This window comes from Lontra canadensis, unplaced genomic scaffold (assembly GCF_010015895.1).
Source record: "Lontra canadensis isolate GAN:19392208 unplaced genomic scaffold, GSC_riverotter_1.0 scaffold31, whole genome shotgun sequence".
Lineage (NCBI taxonomy): Eukaryota > Metazoa > Chordata > Mammalia > Carnivora > Mustelidae > Lontra > Lontra canadensis.
The window spans coordinates 20,620,434-20,645,161 of record NW_022631025.1 but is presented as its reverse complement, the minus strand read 5'-3'; the positions used below and the strand labels follow the sequence as shown (position 1 = coordinate 20,645,161).

Genomic DNA, 24,728 nt, shown 5'->3' with positions numbered 1-24,728 from the left:
GGTTAAGCCTCTGCCTTCGGCTCAGGTCGTGATTCCGGAGTCCTGGGATCCAGTCCCGCATCGGGCTCTCTGCTCGGCGGGGGGCCTGCTTCCTCCTCTTTCTCTCTCTCTGTCTGCCTCTGCCTACTTGTGATCTCTCTCTCTGTCAAATAAATAAATAAATAAAATCTTAAAAAAAAAAAAAAAAGGGCTGAGAAGGGTGCCATGGCTTGTGGCCAAGCTCTGGAGGAGGGGCAGGTCCGACCTCCCTGCTGGCTTGTTTCTAGCCCCACTCGGGTTTTGCTGATCTTTCGGCCCCTTCTCAACTGGGCACCTGTGCTGATGAATGAGGCGTAAGAGGAACTGGTGTGTGTGCTAAGCAGTGGATGCTGCTTTTGTCTTGGCAGAGCCTGCGGTTGTCAAAGTGGGTTCCCCAATTCAAGAGCTGCAGATTACCTGGGAACTTGTTGGAAATGCAGGTGCATGGGCTGCAGACCTCTCGACTCTGAAACTCTGGGAGTGGGGCCCAGCCATCTGTGTTTTAACAAGGCTTTCATGTGATCCTGCTGCACCCTTAAGTTTGAAAACCACTGACAACCTCATTAAACCGTTAAAACCTCAGAGAGATGCCAAGCCCTTTTCATTTGGATTTCCCCAAAATGTGGTTAGTCCTTTATTGACATAATTACAGTTTAAAAAGAAAGCTAGTCGGATGCATTAGAATTTAAGATAAAACTACCTTTTCTTGAATGTGCTGGCAGAGCAAGGCACCATCATGGAAGATAGGCTGGTAAAAAGCTGACCTGAGGAAAGTCTGGAGTCAAGGAACTTTTCCCCTCCTCTGAAGGGCAGGGGAGACTCTTGGGAGATTATTTACAGTGCTTTGTGTATATCATTTTAGGTATGCAGTTTTTATTCAAACATCCTGGATTTTTCTTAGGTATATCCCCTGTCCTCTTTAGGATCTAGAGATGTATTTGTGGATTTTGCTTTCCTGGGGTACTCTATTGTTTGATGTTAGGGCCGACGGACTAATTCTGTCTGCCTATGAAAGAGAGGATAAAAGTGCGGTTAGTTGGGTGTCTGCTCTCTATTTATGTGCAATTTATAACTGAGGTCCCTTATAAAACTCTTCTATCTTGCATGTCACCGACAGACGGGGGCCACTTCTTTGGGGTCCTGCTGTTGGCTGAGGGACGGATGACATGCTCTTGCCTCTGTGCTGCTATGGTCCCGTTTGGGCTGTATTGCTCTGCAGACAAGGCCGAGTTTATCAGCTTTATTTCTGGCTTTGAGCTTGTGCCCATTTCCCACTTCCACTTCCTAGAGAAAGGAGCAGGCAAAGGAAGTGGCTTCTAATCTTGCCTTATGATGCTGGGCATATCATTTCCTTTCAGCATTGGTTTCTCCACGTGTGATAAGAGGATTGTAAGAAGGCTGAGCACCCAAAGGGTTTCCGGCTCTGCTGGAATTGTTGTGACTCAGCGCCGTCAATCACAGGTCTTGTGGGCCTGCCTGTTCTTCTCTCCCTTCCCTGTGTTGTCACATATTTAAACAGGCAATCATGGATGGTGTTCCCAAGGTCACTGGAGGGGGGAAAAGAAAAAGTTACTGATAACCCTACCACCCCAGCATAATCACTGTTTTTATTTTGGGTATCAAATTACAGTGCTTGGCCACTTACATATATTTAAAACAAAGTAGGCACACTGACCCCACATCTTTGTTCCTCCCCTCCTGTTTCATCTAGTAATTGTATTGGCCATTTAAGCATTATTATCCATAAAAAATCCCCTTGATGGTTCCTGGCCATGCCTTTGGGTTGATGTGGTGTATTTAATCATTCTCCTAGTCTTAGACAACGGTTTTATCAGGAGGGTAAATGTTAAGTTTTGCAAAAAGTCTGCAGATGGTTGTGATGTGTGGAGCTGCTTGCTGTTCTATCTTTACCTGGCCCTTTCTCTTTTGCTTTGAAACAAGTGCTGCTGTGAACAGCTTCATGCATGGAATGCTTTTCATCTGAACTATTTCCTTAGGATACATTCTTAGCTGTGGGAAGCCTTACCAAAGGGTTTGAATAATTTCATGCTCTTGAAATACATTGCCCAGTTCTTTCCAAGATGACTGTACCAATTTACTCTGTCATCAGTAATGTATGATTGTTCCAACTTCCCAGAGGACTCCTCATTGTTAGATTTTATTAATTTTTTTTCTTAATTTTGTTTTAATAAAATAACTGGTGCGGAATGACCCTCCTTACATACAACAAAATCTGCATTTTATTTGGTTGTCGGCGAGGTTGAACGCGTGTTTTTTTTTTCTTCCTGTATTTCAGGCTGTCATTTCCCAGACTCAGAAACTTCTAGTCAGAAGGGATTTAGAGATTATTTACTTCCTTTTTTTTGTATGCTTTGTTTTTCATGCTGTTGCCTGTTTATCTGTGGCCAGACACTTCTTCCCAACACTCCACTGTGTTTTTCTCTTGGCTTCCCGCTTGAGTCAAGGAAACCAAAAGATCAGTTTGCCAACCCTCAGCACAAGCAGCATTTTTTATGATCCATCAATCTGCAATTTAATGGTGGTGGAGTTTCCCCTCCCTATGCTGACTTTGGGCAGGGTGCCACTGGGTTGCTCTGAGACCCATGGGCAATCACTCCAGAGCAGTCCTGTCCTGTTTGGGGCTTCAGAGAGCACTCCTTATATATTACTCTGTGCTTCGTGGCCAAGTGTGCAGAAGTGGGCTGTTCAGTCCAGTAGTTAGACAAGGTGTAAGGAGTATGAAAATGTGAAGAGCTGAGATCTTAGGAATCCTAAAATCCTAAATCTTTAAGTTCAGATGCCCAGAAGAACATGTGTTCCGTTTAAGAGCTGTGCATATTACACCAGGATTTGGTTCCTTGCTGGCCTTGGAGGTACTGGAACATATTGAACTCAGTTAAAATATACAGGTACATGAATCTCATACCTCCCAAGAAATGATTTCTTCCCGTAAACAGTCTTATTCAGACACTGTTCAGAAAGAGTTTGTCTGCTCTGCTTGCACCTTGACCATTGAGGTTAAGGTGTGTGGGGATTCCGTCTTGGTTCAGTGAAGCATTCCTTTGAGAGTGTGTTGAATGTGTAAGGTGTGGTCAGTGTGTGAGTGGAGCAGGTCGGGTGAGAAGCTGTGTCCGCGTTCAGTGGGAGTCTTGCTCTCATGCTTCCCATCCTGTGTGGAGAAGACTTTAATGCCAAAAGCTGTTAGGAAACTGTACAGAAGTTTTATGGAAATGTGATTTTATTTATTTATTTTTAAAGATTTTATTTATTTGTCAGAGAGAAAGCGCATGTGAGCACAAGCAGGGGGAGCAGCAGGCAGAGGGAGAAGCAGATTCTTTCCATTGAGCAGGGAGCCTGATACGGGGGTCTATCCCAGGACTCTGCGATCATGACGTGAGCAGAAGGCAGATGCTTAACCGACTGAGCCACCCAGGAATCCCGATGTAAACATGATTTTAAACATACAGGCTTCGTTTGCTTAATGACAGAAAGTGCTACGGAGGCTCATGAAGGGCCTAGAGAAGTGTTTATTGGTGTTACGGAGCACCTTCTGTGTGGATTTGAGGAAGGCCTCGAAGGGTGGAGGTAAGAGTATAGCGCTTTGTAATAGCACAGCTGTGGTTTGACATAGCTGCTCACTTGATACTGACAGCATGCTGATGCCGATTGGCAGAGACCTGGGGCCCAGCAGTTGAAGTGACTTGCCTGAGCTCACCTTGTTACTCATCTGCTGAGAGTCAAACCTAGGTTTTTAGATTATCAGGGCCAACCCCAATAAGAACAGCAGATTGTTCTGGACAGGTAATTTGGATTCCTGCTGCCTCAGTGTGCAGCGGCAATCCATAAAGTAAGGCTTGACACTGGGGCTTTCACCTGCTGGTTAGGTTTCTGGGCACCAGGTTGCCTTGCAGATCCGGTTTGGGGTAAGCTCTTGAACACTTCAATGTTGTAGCTTTACATTGTGTCCTAAATACAGGCACTTTTTTAAGTGTCGGTTGGGACTACTAGCAGGTACCAAATGTATCTTCAGCTTTGGGCAGAAGAGTGATTTCTAGGTGGAAAATACGGTTTGCCTTGTGTACATCCCTCCCCCCAAGCCCCCACTGACATTGTCCAGCCTTCAGGGTAGGTAGAAGGCAGTCTTAAAAGAGCCTGAGAACTTTCTTAATACCTGCTTAAGCCAAGTCAGATGTCCAGTAGCTTCCAAACTCTGTGGTCAAAAGCCCAAATAGCAAACTGCTGCTTGTTAATTTGTGCTGAATTAAAGATCTTATCAGAATATCCTTTCACTGAAGCAAGAGACAATACTGATTATTGTCTGTTTTTATGCTGCCATCTACACTATTTTAAGGGTGGGGAGAAATGTTTATGAAACCCTCCCGGGGTGGCAGTGATGTTTTTAGAACTCAGGCACTGTCGGGGAGACAAGACACATCCTCACACTGTCAGGAGGTAGGTGTACTCTCGTTAGGGAGAATCGGGATGGCTGGAAGAGTTTCAGGGTAAACCGGAGGGGAGATCTGAATTTAGCTTTGTGGCCCCAAATCAAGCTCGCTTGTCGGAGGCTAGTTTAAGATGAGGGCTTAGAGACCTGGCAGAGGAGGGGAGACAGCTGGGATAACAGCTTCCTATATTGCTCTTATTTCCATTCTTTCTCCAGAGCATTTATTGAGAATTCCCAGGACAGATGGTATGGCTTTTGATGTCTTTTGAGCTTTGATCTTTAACCTTCTTTTTCTGCTTCAATCTTACAACTCTCACCTAATTTATATTGTCTGTACTTTAATCCGTACTTCTTTTATTTCTTTTATTTTGTTTTTAGGAACTTTGGTATTATTAAAGGTATCTGAGTTCGTTCCATTCAGGGTCTTAACTGTCTCCTGACACTTCAGTTCAGTTCTACCTTGAAGCCATCCTATGTAGTAACACATATCATTATTATCACTAATTAAAGAGATCATCCTTTTTCTTAAATCAAAATAAATTCCATTAGCAGCACTAGGAAGAAAATTAAGAATGGCATCTATGATTTTGGGGTGTTTGAACCCTGACCCGAAAGCTAGGATCATAGGAAAAAATATTCTTTAGTAAGTGACCACCTAAAAATTTAAAGTTACTTCTGGCAACAAATCCATAGGAAGCAAGGTGGAAAGACAAGTGGCAAGCTGGAAAAGCTATGGAAAGGGTTGATATTTGCCCTATGGAAAGAACTACGACAAAAAGAGTGATGAATAAACATCAAAGGAAAAATGAAGGAAAATAGTGGACCACTAAATACGTGAAAAGATGTTTAGTTAGCTTCAGGAAAAATCTAAGTAATGCAAATAGAAACGAGGTCTTTGTTTTAATCTATTATGTGGATAGAGATTAAAAGAAAGGTCAACAAAACCCAATATTGACATTGGGTAGGAGAGCAAGCCCCCTCATACATGGGTGATACTGTAAATTGGTGACCTTGTCTGCTGGGCAGTTGATCAGCCTGTAATACAGTGTAAAACATGTATACCCTTTGACCCAGCAGTTTCACTTCTACTGATTCCTTTCAGAGATCTGTGTAGAGGGTTATTAGACAGAGAGTTTGTAATTGTGCAACGTGAGATGGAGTGTGAGCATCCCCTGATACCAGGAGCACTTAGCCACCAGTATGCTTATATAGCGGAATCATGTTCTTACTCATCTTTGTATTTATTGAGTGGGAGGGGATCCATAGTACAGTTTTGGGTGAAAATAGCATATTATAGAAAAGCCATGTATCTGATGGGACGCCTTGGTATAGAAAGTATGTCTTTCCACTCTGGGCTTTGTACACACCCATGCATTGAGAGCCTGGAATGATCTTTCCAGAATCACCAGAATCTTACTCATGGTTATCCCTGGGTGATAGACTTAAGGTTCTTCTGACTGTCTTTTATATTTCTGTATATGTATCTCATTGTATGTCTGTGTATGCTCAAAGTGAGTATATATCCTCTTTAAAAGTGGACCTTAGGGGCATCTGGGTGGCTCAGTTGTTAAGCGTCTGCCTTCGGCTCAGGTGAGGATCCCAGGGTCCTGGGATCAAGCCCCACATCGGGCTCTCTGCTCAGCGGGAAGCCTGCTTCTCCCTCTCCCACTCCCCCTGCAGTGTTCCCTCTCTTGGGTGTCTCTCTGTGTCAAATAAGTAAATAAAATCTTAAAAAAAATAAAAGTGGACCTTAAGTGTGAATTTTGGAGAGGGGGAAAGTACAGAATGCTATTGGAATGTACGGTAGCTAGGGAGGAGGGAGTAAGGACCTACAAGTCTGCAAGGGGCTTCCCTACTCCTACATTTGCACCCAAGTATATAGTGCAGAACCTTGCTGCAAAGGAAGGGGATGCCTGCCCATACTTTCGAGGAGAGCCATGACCTTGAGTTAGCTTGAGTGTGTGGCTATGATCAAATGAGCTGGGTGGGGCTGACGCAGTTCTGTTTCTGCACCTGGTACAGCTGCACCCTTTTTGCATAGATCTGTTGCCCTGCTGGTTAAAGCAAGGTCATGGCTTTGCTCTCTATACCAGTCATTTCCTCCTTTCTTCCAAGGCGAGGTCTGAAACACTATCTCATTGGTGGTCAGGGAGAATTGAGTTGGTTTGGCTTAAATCCCATCCCATAAAACCAAAGGCCTTGTTGCTCAGTTAACTGGAATCATCTTATAGGACAAAGGCAGTTCTTTTTAACGTACTTGATTATACAGTTTCTGAGTTTTCTACTTCATTTTACTTATTCGTTCCCTGTTTCTCAAGGGCATGGTCTGTACGCTTCATAATTTTCGTGTTCCTTTTCATTGCCTAATTCGGTAATAGAGGTGGCATTAATAAGCATTGACAGAAAATGATGAAATAAATAAGGTCAAGGCTAGGACTCTTCTCAGATGACTTTTTTTTTCTTTTTTTTTTAAAGCAAAGCTGGTTCTTCAGAGTTAGAGGAAAGCAGAGCTGCTTTGTATTGCTGGAGGAGGTTGGAGGCCAGGGGGCAGGTGGATTCTATCCTAGGCTGGAAGCAGACCACTCTTTATGGCCTCCCTTGGTCAGTTTGTCCCTTGCAGCAGAGGGACTGTTGTGGGTTTGGACCTAAGCAGGGACTTCTACTTTCTTTACAAAAGCCTGTGCCACAGATAGTCCATCAGGACACATTTTGTGACGTTGAGCTGACCCAGGGGCTCTCTCAGCAAGGTGCTTGCTGTTGATGCCGCATCATGGTGAAACTCGACCTTCATGGTGGACGTGGGTTCTGTTTCAACAGTGTTTTCTTGGCCTTTTTGAGATAGTGAGACTCAGTGAAGGCTACTAACGTTAAAGTCATGTTTGAGTTGTGTGAGAGTTGGGACAAGCAGGAAGGAGGTCCCTGGGCTCCTTTCTAATGCTTTCTCACGCTGGACCTTATCTTGAAGGCTAGACCCAGTTTGTTGGTGCCCCTGCCCCACTGGCTTCTGACACCAGTTGGAATGAACTTGCTATAATGACATAAAAATGCCGTGGTACACTGTAATTGAATAAGCATACGAGGGGGTTTGTACTCACCAGGTTAAAGGATCATATAGCCTTAAACCATGTAGATTTTCCAACTCAATTAAGCTACCCATTATCTTTTCTTTAAGTGACCAATAAAGCGTGCAATTATGTCTTACTTTGCAAGTGGGATTAATATCTACTGTTTATCTCAAGATAAATATTAGCAACATAGCTTGGGAAAGCAATTTTATGTACTCAAGAGTGAGGCAGTGGAAGGCTAAAGTGTTGGGTATGAAGTTTTATCTTTCTGAACTGATTATGAAGTATACTAAACATTTATATGGCTTTGTCTTTATAGACTGAAATCGCCAAGAGATTGAATACAATTTGTGCACAAGTCATCCCATTTCTGTCTCAGGAAGTAAGTAAAACTGTTCAGCTGTTAAAGTGCAATTATGTTGCTTCTCTGTTTGCAAATTAGCTAGTTTTAAGATGTTAATTTTATCACAAGGAACAAGTGTGAAGAACATCTGCTCCAGCTGAAGTGTGTAAGCCCCCTGCTAACCCATCTAGCAGAGCTGAGGGCACACTGTAAACGTGGTGACGATAGCTCAACCTCAAATTAATTTTTTTTTTTTCCCCAGTGGAAGACTGCAAAGTGACGATCCAACATAAAACTTTGCTTTTCTTTGAGGAGTAGTATAAGCTCGGGAAACTACTACTGATTGGAGTGTCTTTCTAGAGAGCTTTTCCTTTACTGCATTTATTTATTTATTTTTTTAAGGATTTTATTTATTTATTTGACAGAGAGAGATCACAAGTAGGCAAAAAGGCAGGCAGAGAGAGAGGAAGGGAAGCAGGCTCCCTGCTGAGCAGAGAGCCCGATGTGGGACTCAATCCCAGGACCCTGAGATCATGACCTGAGCCGAAGGCAGCGGCTTAACCCACTGAGCCACCCAGGTGCCCCCTTTACTGCATTTAAAAAAAAAAAAAAAAATGGTTCCATCAGGGTTGACTTGACCATGGAAGCAGGTGTTTCATGTGTCCTTGGACATCAAGTCAGGTTCACGGATGCTATCCATGGAGGAAGCTGATGCTAATAGTCTGAAGGATAAAATAAGTGTTCGTATTGCCGTAACTTACAGTCCCGTACACATGTAAGCCATTGTATTAAGTTACAAAGTCGCAGAGGTTGAACTTTCTTATTTTGAGAGGAAAAAGCTCTTTATATGAGTAATCTGTGAAATGGACTCAAAGCCAGTATATTTTAGTTTTGCCTTCAAGATTACTTTTGGATACAAGCTAATAAATGATAAGCTGTGTTCTCAGTGTGTCCAGGCTGCACTGAGACAGTGAAAAGCTTCCTAGAGCCACAGCTAGAACACCGGGTGTCTGTTCTTACCAGGATCTGCTGCTCCAGAGTGGAGAGCAGGGATCCCCTCTGCCTTTTCTGGTGTAACGTCTATTTGACGATGCACTTGAGTTTTGTTGGCCTTTGGAATGGTGTTGTTGGACTTTAGTGATACTGGTTTCTACCACAGTCTCGTGCCTCCCAAAAAGCAACGATGTGGCTTGGTTTTTATTTGTGGGTGGAGCTGGCCTTTCAGACTAAGCCATTTGTGGGTGAACTGTGCGGAGTGTTCCCAGCCTGTGAACTAAGAGTTTGGGGAGGGGGATTCCTTCCTTTTCCCCTCAGGAGGATGAAAAGGCTAAAGAAAGAAAGGAATCCCCAGAGTGTCCAAAAACTACTGGAGGGTTGAGATTTGTTGACCAGAGAAGTAATCAAAGATTTAATGTTTAAATTTTGAGTAGAGAAGTGGGGGGTTTTAAACTGGCTGTAAACCTTACCTGCTCAAACTTAACAGTGAACCCCTTTTGCAAACCTGGCTGATCTTTGAAATCCCCAATACCAGTGATTTTCTAAGGCTTCAGTTACCTGTTTTGAGGTCTTTGATTTTTCTATCATTCCAACCCCAAAATTCCCATCAGAAGTTAAATGGGGACTAGTTTTGCTTAGAAATAAGGGAAGCCCTGTCCTCTGTTTTCCTTTTCCTGCTGTCCATGTGTTCTGTGAAATAATCAGTGCTTGAGACACTTTACATTTAAATCCACATTCTGCTGAATCTACATTGCATAAGCTTTTATATTTTTGTTGTCGTATTTGTTGTTGTTGTTGTTATTATTATTGGAAGGTAGAATGAAGTTCTTTGGCTGCCTTACTAACACTTTTTCTTCTCCTTGTTTTCAAAGCATCAACAACAGGTGGCCCAGGCTGTGGAGCGTGCCAAGCAGGTGACCATGGCAGAGTTGAATGCCATCATCGGGGTACGTGGCCTTCCAGGTCTACCTCCTACAGTGTGTATAACCAGCTTTCATTTCTTATTAATTTGATGGCTTAATCTCTCTCTCTATATAATGTCATGTAGTCTTAACATTGGTCAGTAAGGGTTGGGGAGAAGGACTCAGGTATGGGAGGTACTTAGGAGAAGACAGATGAGCATAATAAGGAAGGTGATAGAAACATTTTAAGGAGGGGGAGAAGAATAGATCTACTGTTCAGTGGGAAGATAGATGCAGTTTATGCCCTGACACTTAGACCACCCCTGCTTTCTTTATCAGTATTTTAAATACTTTCCTTACTTTAGGCTTATAACTTTGGATCACAGGGAGGTCAAGACAGGTCTCAGCATGATCCTTTCCTTTAGAGCATCTTTGCTTTTGCTGTTTGCTTTCTGGGGTGTTAGGCCCTAGATGACTGTTTGCTCTTTCTCTTCCTTGTGGCTCTTGCATGAATTTTTAAGTGGCACCCCAATGAAAAGAACACTCTCTTACCGTTGAAGAAGTGATAATTGTCTGCCCCAGTGCTCTCTAGCCTTTCACCAGGTTTTTGCTCTCCTGCCTTGAGTTCAGTTAGCGCTCCACGCTGGCGACTGGTTGTCAATCACAGTTATTTGCTCTGCATTAATGAGCCCGGTGAACCATGCGGTGTGTCCCTTCCCCCTCCCCTCCCCACCCCTCCTGTCCCCCACCCCCGTACTTCCCCCTGAGTTTGTCCTCACTGCTGCAGGCCCCGGGATCCCGGGACAGTTCTCATGTTTTCTCCCCTTCCAGACTAAGCCAAAGAAGTAGCTCAAACAAGGGACCATCCTTTCTGATTTTATTCATATGTGAGTGCCTTGAGCGGATTCAGATCACTCATTTATCAATTTATGTTAATTGCTTGTGAGAAGATGCCCTGCTGGTCTTTATAGTTCCCTCAGACACTTTGTAATGATAATTAGACATGCTGCTGTACGGATTAAGAGTGCCATAGTCCAATGACGGCCACAGACAATGGAACCAGTTAATCCATCAGGGTTTAAAATTACATCCCAACTGGAGATGGAGAAAAAACATAAGAGCCAAGGAGGATTAAAGAATGAGCCTCAGCTTGAAAACTCTCCTTTCATCAGTTTCTCAATTGCCGATCTGCAGTCGGGTTGCCTGTGGTAAGCTATTGGCAGTCAATTAGGTGAAATAAAGTGGGAGGGTGACCTTCATTTCCTTTTAATAGCTTTTTCCTCCCTGAAATGGGGAGCTTCAGTGGATTTTCAGCTTAAATTTTATTCAAGCTGCTTTATTACACTTGACAGCTTAGCTCTGCATAAACAATTCTCCCCTCCTCCTCTTCCCCCCAGACCCAGACTCTGCCTTTCTACCCCCCCTCTTTAGATCACATTTTTGACTGTTACTTAGTGGGCTCTCTAATCACATTCAACAAAAAACACAATTACATCTGCATTTGTCGGCTGCCTTCTGTACCCTTTTCTTGTGTAATGAATTGCTTTATTTCAGAGATCAAATCAAATATTCACTGGTACTTTTGCATGTACCGTGTTTGATTAGCAAAGACTAATAACAAATTGTACTTGTAGCTCGAGCACAGAAATTTTTAACCCAAATGAATGAGGATGGAAAAGCCTGTTTTGATTAAAGAGAAACATATGCAAAGCAGTTCTCAAGTACCCAGTTACACTTTATGGAACATGTTTGTTTTCTGATAGTCTCTAAATTTTTACATATCCTTTTTCCATGGTGAACCTCGCGTACCCGTAAATCCTCCGAGGCCTTGCTCGGCCCCACACGTTAGAAAGGGGGAAATTGTATGACCCAGATGTTTATAGGTAAGACTCCTTTTGAATTGAATCAGAAAATGAAAATGGCAGGTCGTTTGAGAAGGGCAGATGAATCGCTAATTTTATGAATGGCTTTCATCCAGGAAACATGTTGTTGAGATTATAAAAGCAGATTAGCTCTGATAGCTAGCGACAATAACCCAAATCAGGGAATTGGGCCCGGAGCACAAGACTTAACGCCAATTGTGTGTCTTCAGCCTACTAGCCTGTGCGGTTTTCCTAATTGTAAATTTTTGGCTCAGTCTATTAATTTATGTCAGAAGGCTCTTTGCAAGTTTGCGGTGATCAATAATTATCCTGCACCGTAAGTTTCATGCTCTGGCATATGCTTGATTTTTGCTTGAAAGGAATTGTGCGCGTCCTGGAAAATTGAAGTAGCATAAAATTGGGTTGACAATTCAGTGGACCTTCGCACCCCTTCATTGAACATGCAGTGTGTCACCCTGTCTCCCCAGAGGGGAGGAGGCTCCGGGAGGCTGTCTGTTCCTACAAGCAGCAGCTGCGCACAGAGTAAATGCAGCCCCGGTCTGATAGCAGCTGTCAGTATTGCTCAGGGACCAGCTCAGGATGAAGAACAATGGGAGAGGCCACGCTCTTCGTCTGCATCGACTTTCAGGCTAAGAAAAGAAATAGTAATTTAACGGTTTAGACATCTATTACAAGTGTGAAAGATCATGAAAGAGTAGCCTTTAAAATGCAAATGAGCCGAAACATTCTCATTCCCTTTAAGGTACAATCAAGGGGCCTACTGCTTGCTTGCTTGCTTGCTTGCCAGGGCTAAAGACATTTCTCTTTAGCAGACCTGGAAAAAGGGAAATCTCAAGGACACCAGGGCTGCTGAGGTGGGCTCAGCTTCTGTCCTGGAACTGTGGAGTGCCCTTGGAGGAGGAAGAGAGAGTGTCCTTTTTTTCCCGTCCATGTTGAGTCAATTAATGATGCCCCATTTCTCACCAGCATGGAAAACTTAATTCTCCTACCTTACAGAAAATACTGAATTTTACCTGTTCCACTCCAGACATCACCTGCTTCAACTTATATAGATTACTGGTATTTCAGAAAGATAAGCTTCTTAGATACTTGATATTTGGAGAAACTGTGGGAATAGTTACTTTTCATGTGATGCTTTATTTTTAAAAGTTGTGACGGATAGCAAATTTGATAATTGGCAGATTAACTACAGCCCTACTTTTTGAATGTTGCTTTATATTAAGCTCTTTTGCTATTAAGTATGTTATGTTCTTGTAGCTATAGGAAGAGTATTTAATAATGCAGAGATCTTAATAGGTGAAGTTTTATGTGGTGTGACACACAGCTCACGTGCGCTTTAGAAAACAGGTTCGGGTGGGAAGGGAGCTTACTGGAGATTTATTTTTTAATTAATTAATTTTTTAATTAATAAATTTATTTCTTTCATCGGTACAGTCTCTGTGATGTAAGCAGACTTACCCAAAGATTTTTCCCTCCCTAATTTGGAATTCTATTAAGAACGCTCAAAACAAAATAGATTTTTAGATGGCAATACCTTGTGCAATGGTTGATGTCTTCCTGAAGGCAGGGAAAATGATTGAAGGATTCTTCGAGATCACTTTCCCTTGTATTATTTGAGGGAGCTTGGAACTAAGAACTTTTTTCTTCTCCTTGCTATGATACTAATTGATTTTAGTTGAGATTCGGATTCCAGATAATTAGCGTTATATATTAGTGAATTTATATCACATGTGGTCTCTACAGATCATATGGATAGAGATGCATATGTATTTGTTCACACAGGCTTTTTTTTGAAAAATTGAGGTATAATTTATATGTTGTGAAATGCACCAGTCTTAAATATATAGGGTGATCACTTCGGCGTGTGCACACACCCTGTAACCCACACTGCTTTCGGGGGTCAGAGTCTCTCCTTCACCCCAGGAAGTTCCCTTGTACTTTTATTCACCTGGTGTTTCTCTACCCCCAAAGAAAGATGGTTGCTTTTTGATTAGAAAGTAAAATATGACTGGCTGAGTGCAATTTTTAAAGAAACAATTGCATGATCGATGTCCATTTGCTTGCAAGTACTGGCTGGCCAGCTCCATGGCGCTTTGTGCTAATCTTTCTCAGAGCATTTGTCTTGTTCCACCTTGCGCAAAGGTAGAGCATGCGTCTGGGATCAAATGGACTTGAGTAGGACGCTCGGTCCTGCCACTCGGGAGCCTTGTGACCTCGTATAATCAATTAACCTCTTTTTAGTGTCCCCACCTGCAGATGGGTAATACCATCTACCCAGCATGGCTTTTGTGGGGATAGCACCCTGGCTGGCAGCCTTTATCAAGCATGGTCCCGACTCCTTGAACTGTGGCTCCGTCTACCTTGTTTCTCAGAGTGCCTGCAGCATATCTGTGCGTCCAGTTGGCCAAGTCTCAGTGAGGGATGGTGGCTCAGAGCAGCAGGTCACTTCCCCTCGAGTCTTTCCTAGTGATTAGGTGGGTGTCAGTGTTTGAGATTAGACCCATTCAGATGCTCTGCTCCTGCCACTCAGTTGTCATGCGTGAACAGCTTTTGCTCAGGATGCTGCAGTGAAGAACCTTTGGCTATTGAACTTGATGAACAGACTTAAGGTTCAAAACAGAGGGGGAAAAGTTAAGTTTTGGGAGCAGGTGGAGAGAAAATTGAGAGGCAGAAGTGAGGATAAGACATCGTTGGCTTCCTTACTTAGGAGAAAGGAGAATAAGGCCTTTGCTGGTCCTGAGGGGTTGTTGCACAGATCACTGTGATGGAATCGGAAGGAGAGAGAGAAGAGATGGCCATATGAGCGATGGGGATTGTCTTTCCCATACCACAGAATGTCTGATTTTTGACAGCTGCCCCTATGCTGACTGTTGAACATAAGAAAACTTGAACAGTTTCTCATAGTAACGCCTGTGAACATCAGGAACTCAAAACATTCGGGGTTAGTGTTGGCCACCTTGTTTTTCCCTTCTCATTTAATTGGACCTAGTCTGACTTAATTTTCGACGAACAGAAGAACTTCTGTCAAGGCCTTTGGGGATCCAGTTATTGGTCAGATGTCTGTATCCCTGCTTCATAGTTGAACGTAAAATTCTCTATGCTTGGAAACAATTTAGTGTGAACTGAAAGAAGTCTAGGGGCTTTTGTAATGTCTGTCTATGTTTATGTAGGGCATGTCTATGAATACAAACTCCTGATGTGTCTGTAGAAGGAGGCTTCCTGTCCTTAAGAGATTGAGTTGTGGACCTAAAGGCTCCCCATTGTTGCATGAGATGATTGGTTTAAGGATTAGCAAAATGTTGGATTATTTTTCTCCTCTGGCTGTAGCTGTCAGCTATCTATAGGATTGTAGTGTGTGAAGTTTAAGAGGATGAGGTTAGCCTCTTATTCTTATGAGTATGCAGTTAATCCCTGGAAAGCCCATCAATAACCCAGCTGTAAGTTTCTTTATAAAACAAATTCGCCCTCAGAGAATAATGCCTAGCCTGCTACCAAGAGCAGAAAATGACAAGGCTAAGACTTGCATCGATATTCTGGCTCTCCTAACTTATATTTAGTTTTTCAGCCTTTCTATTAATTTTCCATGGAGAAGGAGCAATATTGCAAGTCTGGTAGGAAGCCTACTTCTCCTTGGGTTCAAGTCAGATTTTTTACTGGGAGTACAGGTAGGTATCGCTGACAAATGCAGAGCTTGATTTCAATGTCTTGGTCCTTCTGAATAGTCAGTGTTGCTTTTTAGTTGCTAGAAAACTTGTTGAGGCATTATTCACTTTTTAATTTTCTCTCATACATTCATATGATTTGTACTTGATACCTTGGAAGGAGGCATTTTCCTGTTTTCTCTCTTTTCAGAGTAGAAAGTAGAGCACTGCATTTTAAGAGTTAGACCTATGCGTTTTTTGGTTTTTTTTTACATTGATGTGTAATTATATACCATGAAATTTGCCTTCTCAAAGCATACGAATCAGTGGGTTTTGGTATATTCACAAACTTGTGGAACCATCACCACAAATTCTAGAACATTTTTATCATTCCAAAAAGAAACCCCATATCCATTGGCAGTTACCCCCTTGCCCCCCACGGCCCCCAGTCCCTATAACTGCTGATCTTTCTATTTCTGTGGATTTGCCTATTACAAACATTTTGCGTAAAAGGAATCTGCTAACACGGGCCTTTTGTGGCTGGGTTCTTTTACTTCGTATAGCGTTTTCAAGGCTTATTCATATAGTGTGTACTTTAGTCCTTATTAATGAGTAATACTGCATTGTATCAATATACCACCTTTATTAATCCAGTCACCAGCAGGTGGACATTGAGGTTGTCTCCAGACCTTTTGGCTGTTTCTGAATAACGCTGCAGTAAACACTGCGTGCATGTTGTGTGGACCCGTTTTCTTTTCTCCCAACTGAACCTACACATGTCATGGCTGGGTCATGTGATAACTCTGTTTAACATTTTGAGCAGCTGCCAGACTGTTTTCCAAAGAAATAGATGAGAATTCCACTTCCTCAGCATCTTCTCCAACACTTGGACCTGTCCACCTTTTTTTGAGTCTAGCCTTTCCAGTAAGTGTGACGTGGTATCTTTGTTTGTGGTTTAGATTTGCAGATGTCCCTGATGGGTAATGATGTTGAGCATCTTTTCATCAAAACCTTCCATGGCTTTAGAAGTGGGTCTGTCTAAATAAACCTGGCTTTTTAAAACGTCATCAAATTCAGGCCTTTCAGCCCATTGCTCTGATCATTGTAGTCGCTGTCACCGTGATCTGGGGCAAGCAGGACAAGCAAGGACGTCAGGGATAATAAAGGAAGAGTTGGCCTTTATGGATTCTCTGCAATGCAGAAAGAGTGAAGATGAGTTCAGGTCTTTTTCAGAGTTTTAGGCCTTCATCCAGGTGCCTACCTCCATACACGCCATTGGTTTTGCCGTGTGTCATTTTCTATGTGCTCCTGCATGGAGATGGGGACTTTAAGGGGGGCTTTTCTTTTTTCTTTTTTTAAAACCCATGTTCAAGTGCGTTGAGAATTCTTGGCCCCTGTAAGTAGTTTCTGCCTGTTTATCACCCTTGCCCCTCTTCTCGAGAGAGGCCATTCACATAATGGGAGGTTTTCAGATAACTCGTACAGTAGTGTCCTTGATGGTTCTGCTCCCACACAGCTCTTCCCCACTTTCCCAGCTTGTTTACTGTAGCATGCCAATTTTCTCCTTCTGCACTCTCCCCAGATAAGAGCAGAGTGTTTTAAAGAACAGGGAAATAGCGGAAATCGAGGAAGAGGGATTTGGAGAGAACTGTCAACAAATGCTACTTTTCACATTTCCCCCCCCATTTTAAAAGGGTTTAAATACCAAATGCTATAAATGCCACTTACTGGCACACTCTTAACACGAGAGATGCTATTTTGGGGGCATGGTTTCAGTTCTGGTTGGGTTCAGTCTGTGATCTGTGTGACACGGTTTTCCCTAAGGTTACAGAGTGGGGTAGACTTCCAAAAATTCAAGTTGATTCTGTGGTTGGTGATAAAGAGCTTGGCATCTCTGTTAAGGTGGGCGTTGGTCCCCCTTTTCCTTCTGGGTGTCCTTTCCTGTTGTATAGGCATCTCGGTGGCGATGAAGCACGTGTGACAGCTATTTTAGAAACACAACTGTGGAAGCCACGGCATCATTATGTTAAAGCTCTGAATGTAAACAGCAAAGTCAATTTCATTATAGTAACATAATTGACCCAGGCTGCACTAGGTAAAACGCGAATTAAAATTCTGAATGCGTGGCTGTTGTTTGACATGGATGAGGTGACTTTATTCGTTGTGGGTTTTCATTATCATTAACTCAGGGTTTGGTGTTTGTTTTCCTTGCCTCACTCCCAGCCTGTCCACATTGTTTGGGTAAGAGCAAGTGCATGTCTCTCCTTCTGTCAACAGCAAAACCTTTCTGCGGCCCCCTTTGAGGCACAAAACACCAGTATGTGGACATTTCCAGCGCAGCTTTTCTAAAATCATTTGATGAAATGTGAACTTGTTGTTGTTTGTTTTATTTTAAAATTGTCAGTGGAGTCCACTCTGGGAAGCAGATGATTATTTTTTGCATTGTGACAAGGTACGTGATGGCGACGAAGGGACAGTGAACAATTTAGTGTTGAAAAGCATTTTTGTTTTTTAAGCAATAATTTGTCAGGTCGCTCGCTGTATAAAACCATGAATTTTGAAAAAAGAAAAAACAAACCATGACTTCTGATGTCATGGGACAGCATTGCAGCTTAGATCTAGGCTAAAAGCGTTCAGCCTCAACACTGTTGACATTTGGGGCTTGTTAATTCTCTGTGATGGGGGGCTGTCCTATGCAGCATAGGGTGTTTAACCCCCCAGGTGTGACAACCGTAAATGTCTCTAGACATTTTCAGATGTCCCCAGGGAGAAGAAGTGGGGGTGTCAGAATTGTGTTTGAGAACCACTGGTCATCTGAGAAATCACCTGCATCGCTAAAAAACCACCATTGCTCATCAAAATTGCCTTTTCTGATAGCTCTACAAACTGCTCTGCATGTGAGTCCTGTACTATATAAATCTGCAAGCATTCATTAAAAAAAAAAAGTTTACTAATTCATGGAAGGTGATGAGGAGGTAGAAGGCTGGATTTTCCCACCCTTGCTGTTCCTGTTGAGAAACATCTTGGTTTCCCCATTGGTCTGTGCAGGTTTAGGTCTGTGGAAGACTGATGCATGTAGATTTCTTAGTTGGTAGAGCCATTGGGTTTTTTTGAGGTTTTGCTAGCTGTATAGCGATGTCAGTATCTCTTTTGTTCTAAAATACATTTTTAAAGTAGCACTCATGGGGCGCCTGGGTGGCTCAGTGGGTTAAAGCCTCTGCCTTCAGCTCAGGTCGTGATCCCAGAGTCCTGGGATGGAGCCCCACATCGGGCTCTCTGCTCAGCAGGGAGCCTGCTTCCTCCTTTCTCTCTCTCTGCCTGCCTCTCTGCCTACTTGTGATCTCTGTCTGTCAAATAAATAAATGAAATCTTTAAAAAAATAATAATAATAAAAAATAAAGTAGCACTCATTCATGTTTTTTTTTTTTTTTTTTCCCTTTTGGGGAAGGGCCCAGGCACCCAGGTGAGCCTTGTTGAGAGATGTCCTCCCGAACACGCATGGGCCAGGTGGGCTGCCCAGTTGCAGTCGCTTACTCTCCTAGACGTGGGCGCTGTATTCATTCCCCAGTGTGTGTTATCTCAGAAAGGACACTTTTTATTTGTTAAGTATCTTCTGAGAGTAGCCAAGGCTGTCCCTGTTTTGGCTTGATTCTTCTTTACATGCTTCCTTGGACGAAAGCTGGAGCTAAAGAGATCCTCCTTTTCCCAATGGAGTGACGCGGGGTATTGGGATGTGGGGACTAGAGAGATGGGACTCATGAAGCATTAATCCTTTTTTTTTTTTTTTCCTAAAGATTTTATTTATTTATTTGACAGAGATCACAAGTAGGGAGAGAGGCATGTGGCCAGGGGTGGGGGCAGCAGGCTTCCTGCTGAGCAGAGAGCCCAATGCGGAGCTCGATCCCAGGACCCTGAGACCATGACCTGAGCCAAAGGCAGAGGCTTAACCCCCTGAGCCACCCAGGCGCCCCAAGGCATAAATCTAAGAACAAATTTTCATCTTAACTGCCGTTAAGGCTGCATGGTGAAGATGGATTTATCTCTGGGGAGGGTGGATTGTCTCAGCACATGTGGCATTCTACACCCTCAGGAGCCTCCCCTTAACTTGAGAAGGGAAAGACCTATGAGGTCTTTGTTGGAGAAGGAGATGGCACTCCCTTCCCTGTGCTTGGGAACGCCCAGTCTAACTCCTTGTGAACGTGACTGGGCTGCTGGGTTCATAGCAGAAAGGCTGTTCTAGGGAAGAAAAGGTTTGCAGTCCTCATTCTGGTTATGGCTCCCTGTGGCAAGCCACCCTCTCCTCTGTGAAACGGGATCCACGATGCCGGCCCTTCCTGCCTTGGGAGTGTTCTGAGCTGAGGCCAGGCAATGGACGGAGAATATCTCGGCACGCTGCATGTCAGGATCAGAAGTAGAACGTGAGGCTGCATTATCCAAGTTCCTGGGGCTGTAGCATCTTCAGTAGTTGTGATCCATCCTCTCACTGCTTAGTACTCTTTCCAGTTGGGTAGGATTTTGCTTAAAAAAAAAAAATAGCAGCAGCAGCAGCTTGGGGTGCCTGGGTGACTCATTTGGGTAAACGTTTAACTCTTGATTTGGGCCCAGGTCATGACCTCAGGATTGTGAGATCGAACCCTGAGGAGGGCTCCCCATTGGGCATGGAGCCTGCTTAAGATTCTCTCTCCCTCTCTGTTTGCCCTCCACCCCATTCTCTCTCTCTCTCTCTCAAAAATAAATAAATAAATAAATAAAATAAAATAAAATAGAATAAAAAGAAGCAGCAGCAGCTTTCAAAATGGCCAAGCAAGGGATGGAAAAACTCAGTTGCCTCTAAAAATGGACAGTGAACTTGCTTTATGGATCCTGGAAAACCAGAGCTGGGTAGAGGTGGGAGTTCCTGGGGCCACCCACTTCAGGCTGTTGGACATCCCTGTTGATAGTTCTTAGGCTAACTGTGGGGCTTAATCACATGGGTCCATGCAGCTGTGGCGAAGCCCCTTTATTATATAAGCTAGTTTTTCTTTTCGATAATGTATCCTAGAACTCTCTCTAGTTCATCTTTCTACAAACCAGCTTGGGTTTGGGAGGAAAGCTCTCCTCCCTTCTCATGTATCCAGACATTTGCTGAGTATGCCTTTGCTGGGACATAAAATCACACCTCTGGAAGTCTTTTGGTGACTCTCTTTTGGATTTTCAGTAGAGCGGGATGTGCAGGGAGGGGTGAAAGGGTGGTGTCCCCCACCCAGTAGTTAAATCCCTTCCCCTCTGCTTGGTTGGCTTCTCTCATCTTGTAATCCATGCCATGCTTAATTACCCCGTTGCACTGCTTGTGTATGCATCGTTGCGTTTCCCCCCCAGCAGCCGGACGTAGCGCTTATTCTCTAAGTAATGATAGCAATTGCTGGTAGGGCAGACCTGTTTCTCATCCTTCTCCGAGCACATTTCTTATGGCAGGTGTCTACTTCCTAATTAAGTGCTAATGAGCATGCCTAGTGGACCATGATGCTGCTGCCGGCTTCTCCAGTTTTATGTCTGGCTATTGCCAAGCTCTTAAAAGGTGACAGAGCAAGAATTAGTGTCTTTGGGATGACAGGAAGGTGATTTTGTGCATAAAGAAATTATTGCGATCTCAAATGGTGAATGAGGGCTTTATAAATAGTTTCCAAGAATACTATTGATGCTGGCCGCTCTGACCTCTTTCTCCCCCTTTCCACTTTTCCTCTGATGAGCACTGTGCTCCCCTTTGGAAAGAAGGAGAATTTCAAGAGAAGGTTGGGTCCTAAAGATGTTTTAGAAGATGCTAGGAGCGGTTGAAAATTTACTGTCAACTGATGGTAGACACCAGTTTCTGGCTTTAAGGTGCTGTTTTCTCTCACTCTCGAGGGCGGGAAGCATGTTTAGGACTCAATTAAAGATCAGCGGTCTGGGTAGAAATTACTGAAGATCTGGCGTGAAGATTTAATATATTCAGTACACGCGAGGGGGTAATAAATAAACCGAGTAATTGAGTCCCGGGGAAGTGAGCACAAATCAGAATCTTAAGAATTTTCTAACATTACACCTTAGAAATTGAGCTTTAATCGTTTTTACTGTCTCATCAAAAACGAATTTTATGTTGGACAGCTGAAATGTGGCCAGATTTATGGCGCAGGGCCATATCTTAGATACTTTTTCATTTACTTACAACAGTCTCTTTAATATAATGTATGAGAGCAATGGTACTTTTTAGTGTGAACAGATTTCTGACTTCTGAAATGGGTTAAGGGATAGAGGCAAAGGCATTTGGGAGTGGGGACGTGGTCACAGTGGGGAGAGTCCCATTCTGTGGCCTCTCTGGGTCTCAGTGTTTCCCCCTGTGGCATTGAAGGGGTGGGTTTGGGGTGTGAGGCTTGGGAGAAAGGAAGCAATAAACACAGCCTCAGGCTGTGGTTTCTCCCAGCTGTGGTTTCTTCTGGCTGTCACAGCATGGCCCCCAGGGCTTCCCTCTATGTGTGGTGGTGTGGTGGCACTGTGACCTGAGTGCAGCCATGAGGGTCATTCCTACACAACCCCACCCCTCTCCGCCTGGTGGGAGTTTGCTTAAGGCCCTGCACCTTGGTTCCTTTTGTGAAATGGGAATGTCCGTGCTTCCTCCTAGCTCTGAGGTGCTTAGTGAAATAAGGACACAGGGGTACTTGCGAATAAGGACACAGGGGTGGGGGGGTGGGGGGCATGCCTAAGAGAAGCTAGATCTTTCTTCAGCCTTCCCTTAATTTAAGGTAGTATTTTGTTAATGCTTCATCATAAGTTGTGGTAAGTTAGCACGAGAATATTTGGGAAACAAAGTCACCTCATAACTTGTGAGTAGTGGAGAGTAGCGTCAGTGCTTTCTAGAGTGCACATCTGTGCCCCCCACGCTTCAACCTTCCGAAAATCGGGAGGAGTCTTGCATTTGGTGACAAACTGGATTGCATCCCTGGTGCTTAGAGGTGGATCTGCCTCTGGAGTGCTAGCCTGGCTTGCTGCTAATCCACAGCCACACTCTGCGGGCAGGACTCATGCCAGGAGGAGACAGCATAGATAGATCCCTGTGGCATTTTGGGAAGATGGGGAAAGATAACTGTATAGATGGACGCCTTTGATGAACTGAAAATGCTAATCACATGTTTTCCCCTTCCCTCCCTTGGTCTTTTTTTCCCTTCCTGTGTTTGTTGTACCTCCTGTTGTGTTTCCTCCATTGTGGGTCCTTTTCTGCTCCTTCCTCTCTCACCTCCTCCCCTTCTCTCACCTCCTACCCTCTCCACCCCTGGCTCCTCCCTCCTTCCTCTCTCACCCCTTCCCCTTCCTCTCCCTCTTCCCCGTCCTCTCATCTCTTCCTCCTCCCCCTTTTCCTCTCTCACCATCACCAACAGCAGCAGCAGTTGCAAGCTCAGCATCTTTCTCACGGCCATGGACCCCCAGTTCCCCTCACGCCTCACCCTTCGGGACTTCAGCCTCCTGGAATCCCGCCCCTCGGGGGCAGTGCTGGCCTCCTGGCGCTGTCTAGTGCTCTGAGTGGGCAGTCTCACTTGGCAATAAAAGATGACAAGAAGCACCACGATGCAGAGCACCACAGAGGTGAGAGGCCGGGCAAGCCAGATTAGGACTTGGTCCTGATACTCATACAGTGCTGCAAAGTTGTGTGCACCGCTAAGGAAAGCCCCACCCCATACAGAGCTAAGAGGAACTGTCTGTCGCAAAGCTTGGCCACTGAAACACAGTCCTCCCTGGAAGTTTTCAGGGTTTGACGTGGGCATCTGTAGATTTCTCGATCTCTTTAGATTACAGGCATCTTGACATCTTGGCAACTGCCTGGTTAATGCCAGTGGCCTGTACCATATTATGGAAAACTGTTAACTGCTTAATTGGGTAATTTTCAAAGAAAGTAATGTTGTTAAATGGGGCGAAATAAGAAGTTAAATTTGAAAGTGAATGTGTTCAAATGAAAGGTTTGATAATTGCATCTGTTACTACTTAGTTTCATAGGCTTTAATTCTAGTATGCATTAAATATTGGGCAAAATTGCACTTGACTAATTTTTTGAAGAAAAGTAATTTATTCTGTCAAGAAATAAAAAAAATAGGCTTTGTGTATGGTTAAACTGTAAATCTTATGTTTACAAAATACTGTAATTTTCAGGAAATCACTGTATTAGGAATGTGCAATGACTTATATAAATAAAAGCCATTTTTAAAACTGTTTGGGGCTTGTGTTCTAATTATTCCCCCCTTTTTTTTATTTCTGTTCTTGCCTCTGTGTCTGAACGGGCATGTCTGTGCGTTTCTTGGTAACCTCGGGAGCAGACAGAGAACCGGGCACAGTAAGTACTCGAACGCCTGCTGTCCATAAACACGTTGCCCTTCCAGCAATGCATCCCAAACTGCCTTTCTTTAAACACGGCCACAGACACGCATATGCTCCCTCTCTCAGTGACCTGGTTTCTTTCTTTTCTTTTCTTCCTTTTTTTTTAATACGACTTTCCAACCCCCCCTCCCCTGACCTTTGTCTTTTCTTTTTTCTTCTTTCTTTCTTTTCTTTTCTTTTTTTAATAAAACTTTACTGAGATGAGAGGGACATGATTTGGAGGCAAAGCTGTCTGCTAGGATTACTCACTTGGAAATACACTTTGATCTGTATGTGCCCCATACCCACTTAAAAAACATGTTTATCATTGCATTCCGACTCCATCTTGCCTGTAATTTTAAGAGTATTCGTTTTTGTCTCAAATCAGTCTTAGAGGCAAGAGGTCACAATCCATATGTGAAATTGGTTAGTAATGTGTTATTTCTACCTAAACCATTTATTATCCTCTGCAAATGCATCTTAGTTGCTAGGTTTCCATATCTAGGTTTTCTTTCGTAATTGTCCTTGGAGGGTGAACTTGAACTCAAATTTATTTTTGACCAAAGAACTGAGCGTCTGAATAAGCTCTTGAAAAGAGGAAACTCAGTGGATGGAGGCTCTGGGCTTATAAAGGTTCATTTTTTTTATCAGCCTAAATCTTACCCATTTTACATACTGCATGTTTAATCTATATGTGTATCTGCCAGTAAGCTGTGGGGAGATCGAATCTAAAATGCATCTCTCAAATGTTGTGGAGTAAATGGAGTGAGAAATTGGCCCCTTTTCAGCGAGGATAACCTACAGTTTCTGCCTCCTTTTCTCCTCTTCCTTTCCTTCTGAACTTGGCAGGTTTTTTTTTTTTTTTTTTGGCCAGGTTAAATCTAAATATAGTAACAGAATTAGGATGTTGAACTTTTAAATCATTCTGATCCTTTTTTTAGGAGCTTTGGTGGCGGGTTTGGGGGGGAGATAGGTAATTCTTTAGCATGCGGAGAGTTTTTTTCTCCCTCTTCTGTGTGGAATAGTGGCTACTTTAAATATTCTCTTTGAGACTCATCTTGGTGTTTTTATTTTT

At 43.5% G+C, this 24,728-nt stretch overlaps 1 protein-coding gene across 4 annotated transcripts in view; it reads left to right on the top strand.

The window, feature by feature from the left end:
* The window catches only part of TLE1 (TLE family member 1, transcriptional corepressor), an 87,178-nt gene that overhangs the window by 20,288 nt on the left and 42,162 nt on the right, over positions 1-24,728 (top strand). Inside the window, exons 5-8 of one of the 4 annotated variants that reach the window (XM_032866705.1) lie at positions 7,847-7,909; positions 9,739-9,813; positions 22,687-22,888; positions 23,614-23,630. In XM_032866705.1, the coding sequence (XP_032722596.1) occupies positions 7,847-7,909; positions 9,739-9,813; positions 22,687-22,888; positions 23,614-23,630 (357 nt within the window). Of the gene's footprint in view, positions 1-7,846; positions 7,910-9,738; positions 9,844-22,683; positions 22,889-23,613; positions 23,631-24,728 lie in introns of all 4 variants that reach the window. The other 3 variants (XM_032866704.1, XM_032866703.1, XM_032866702.1) reach the window with 3 other exon arrangements.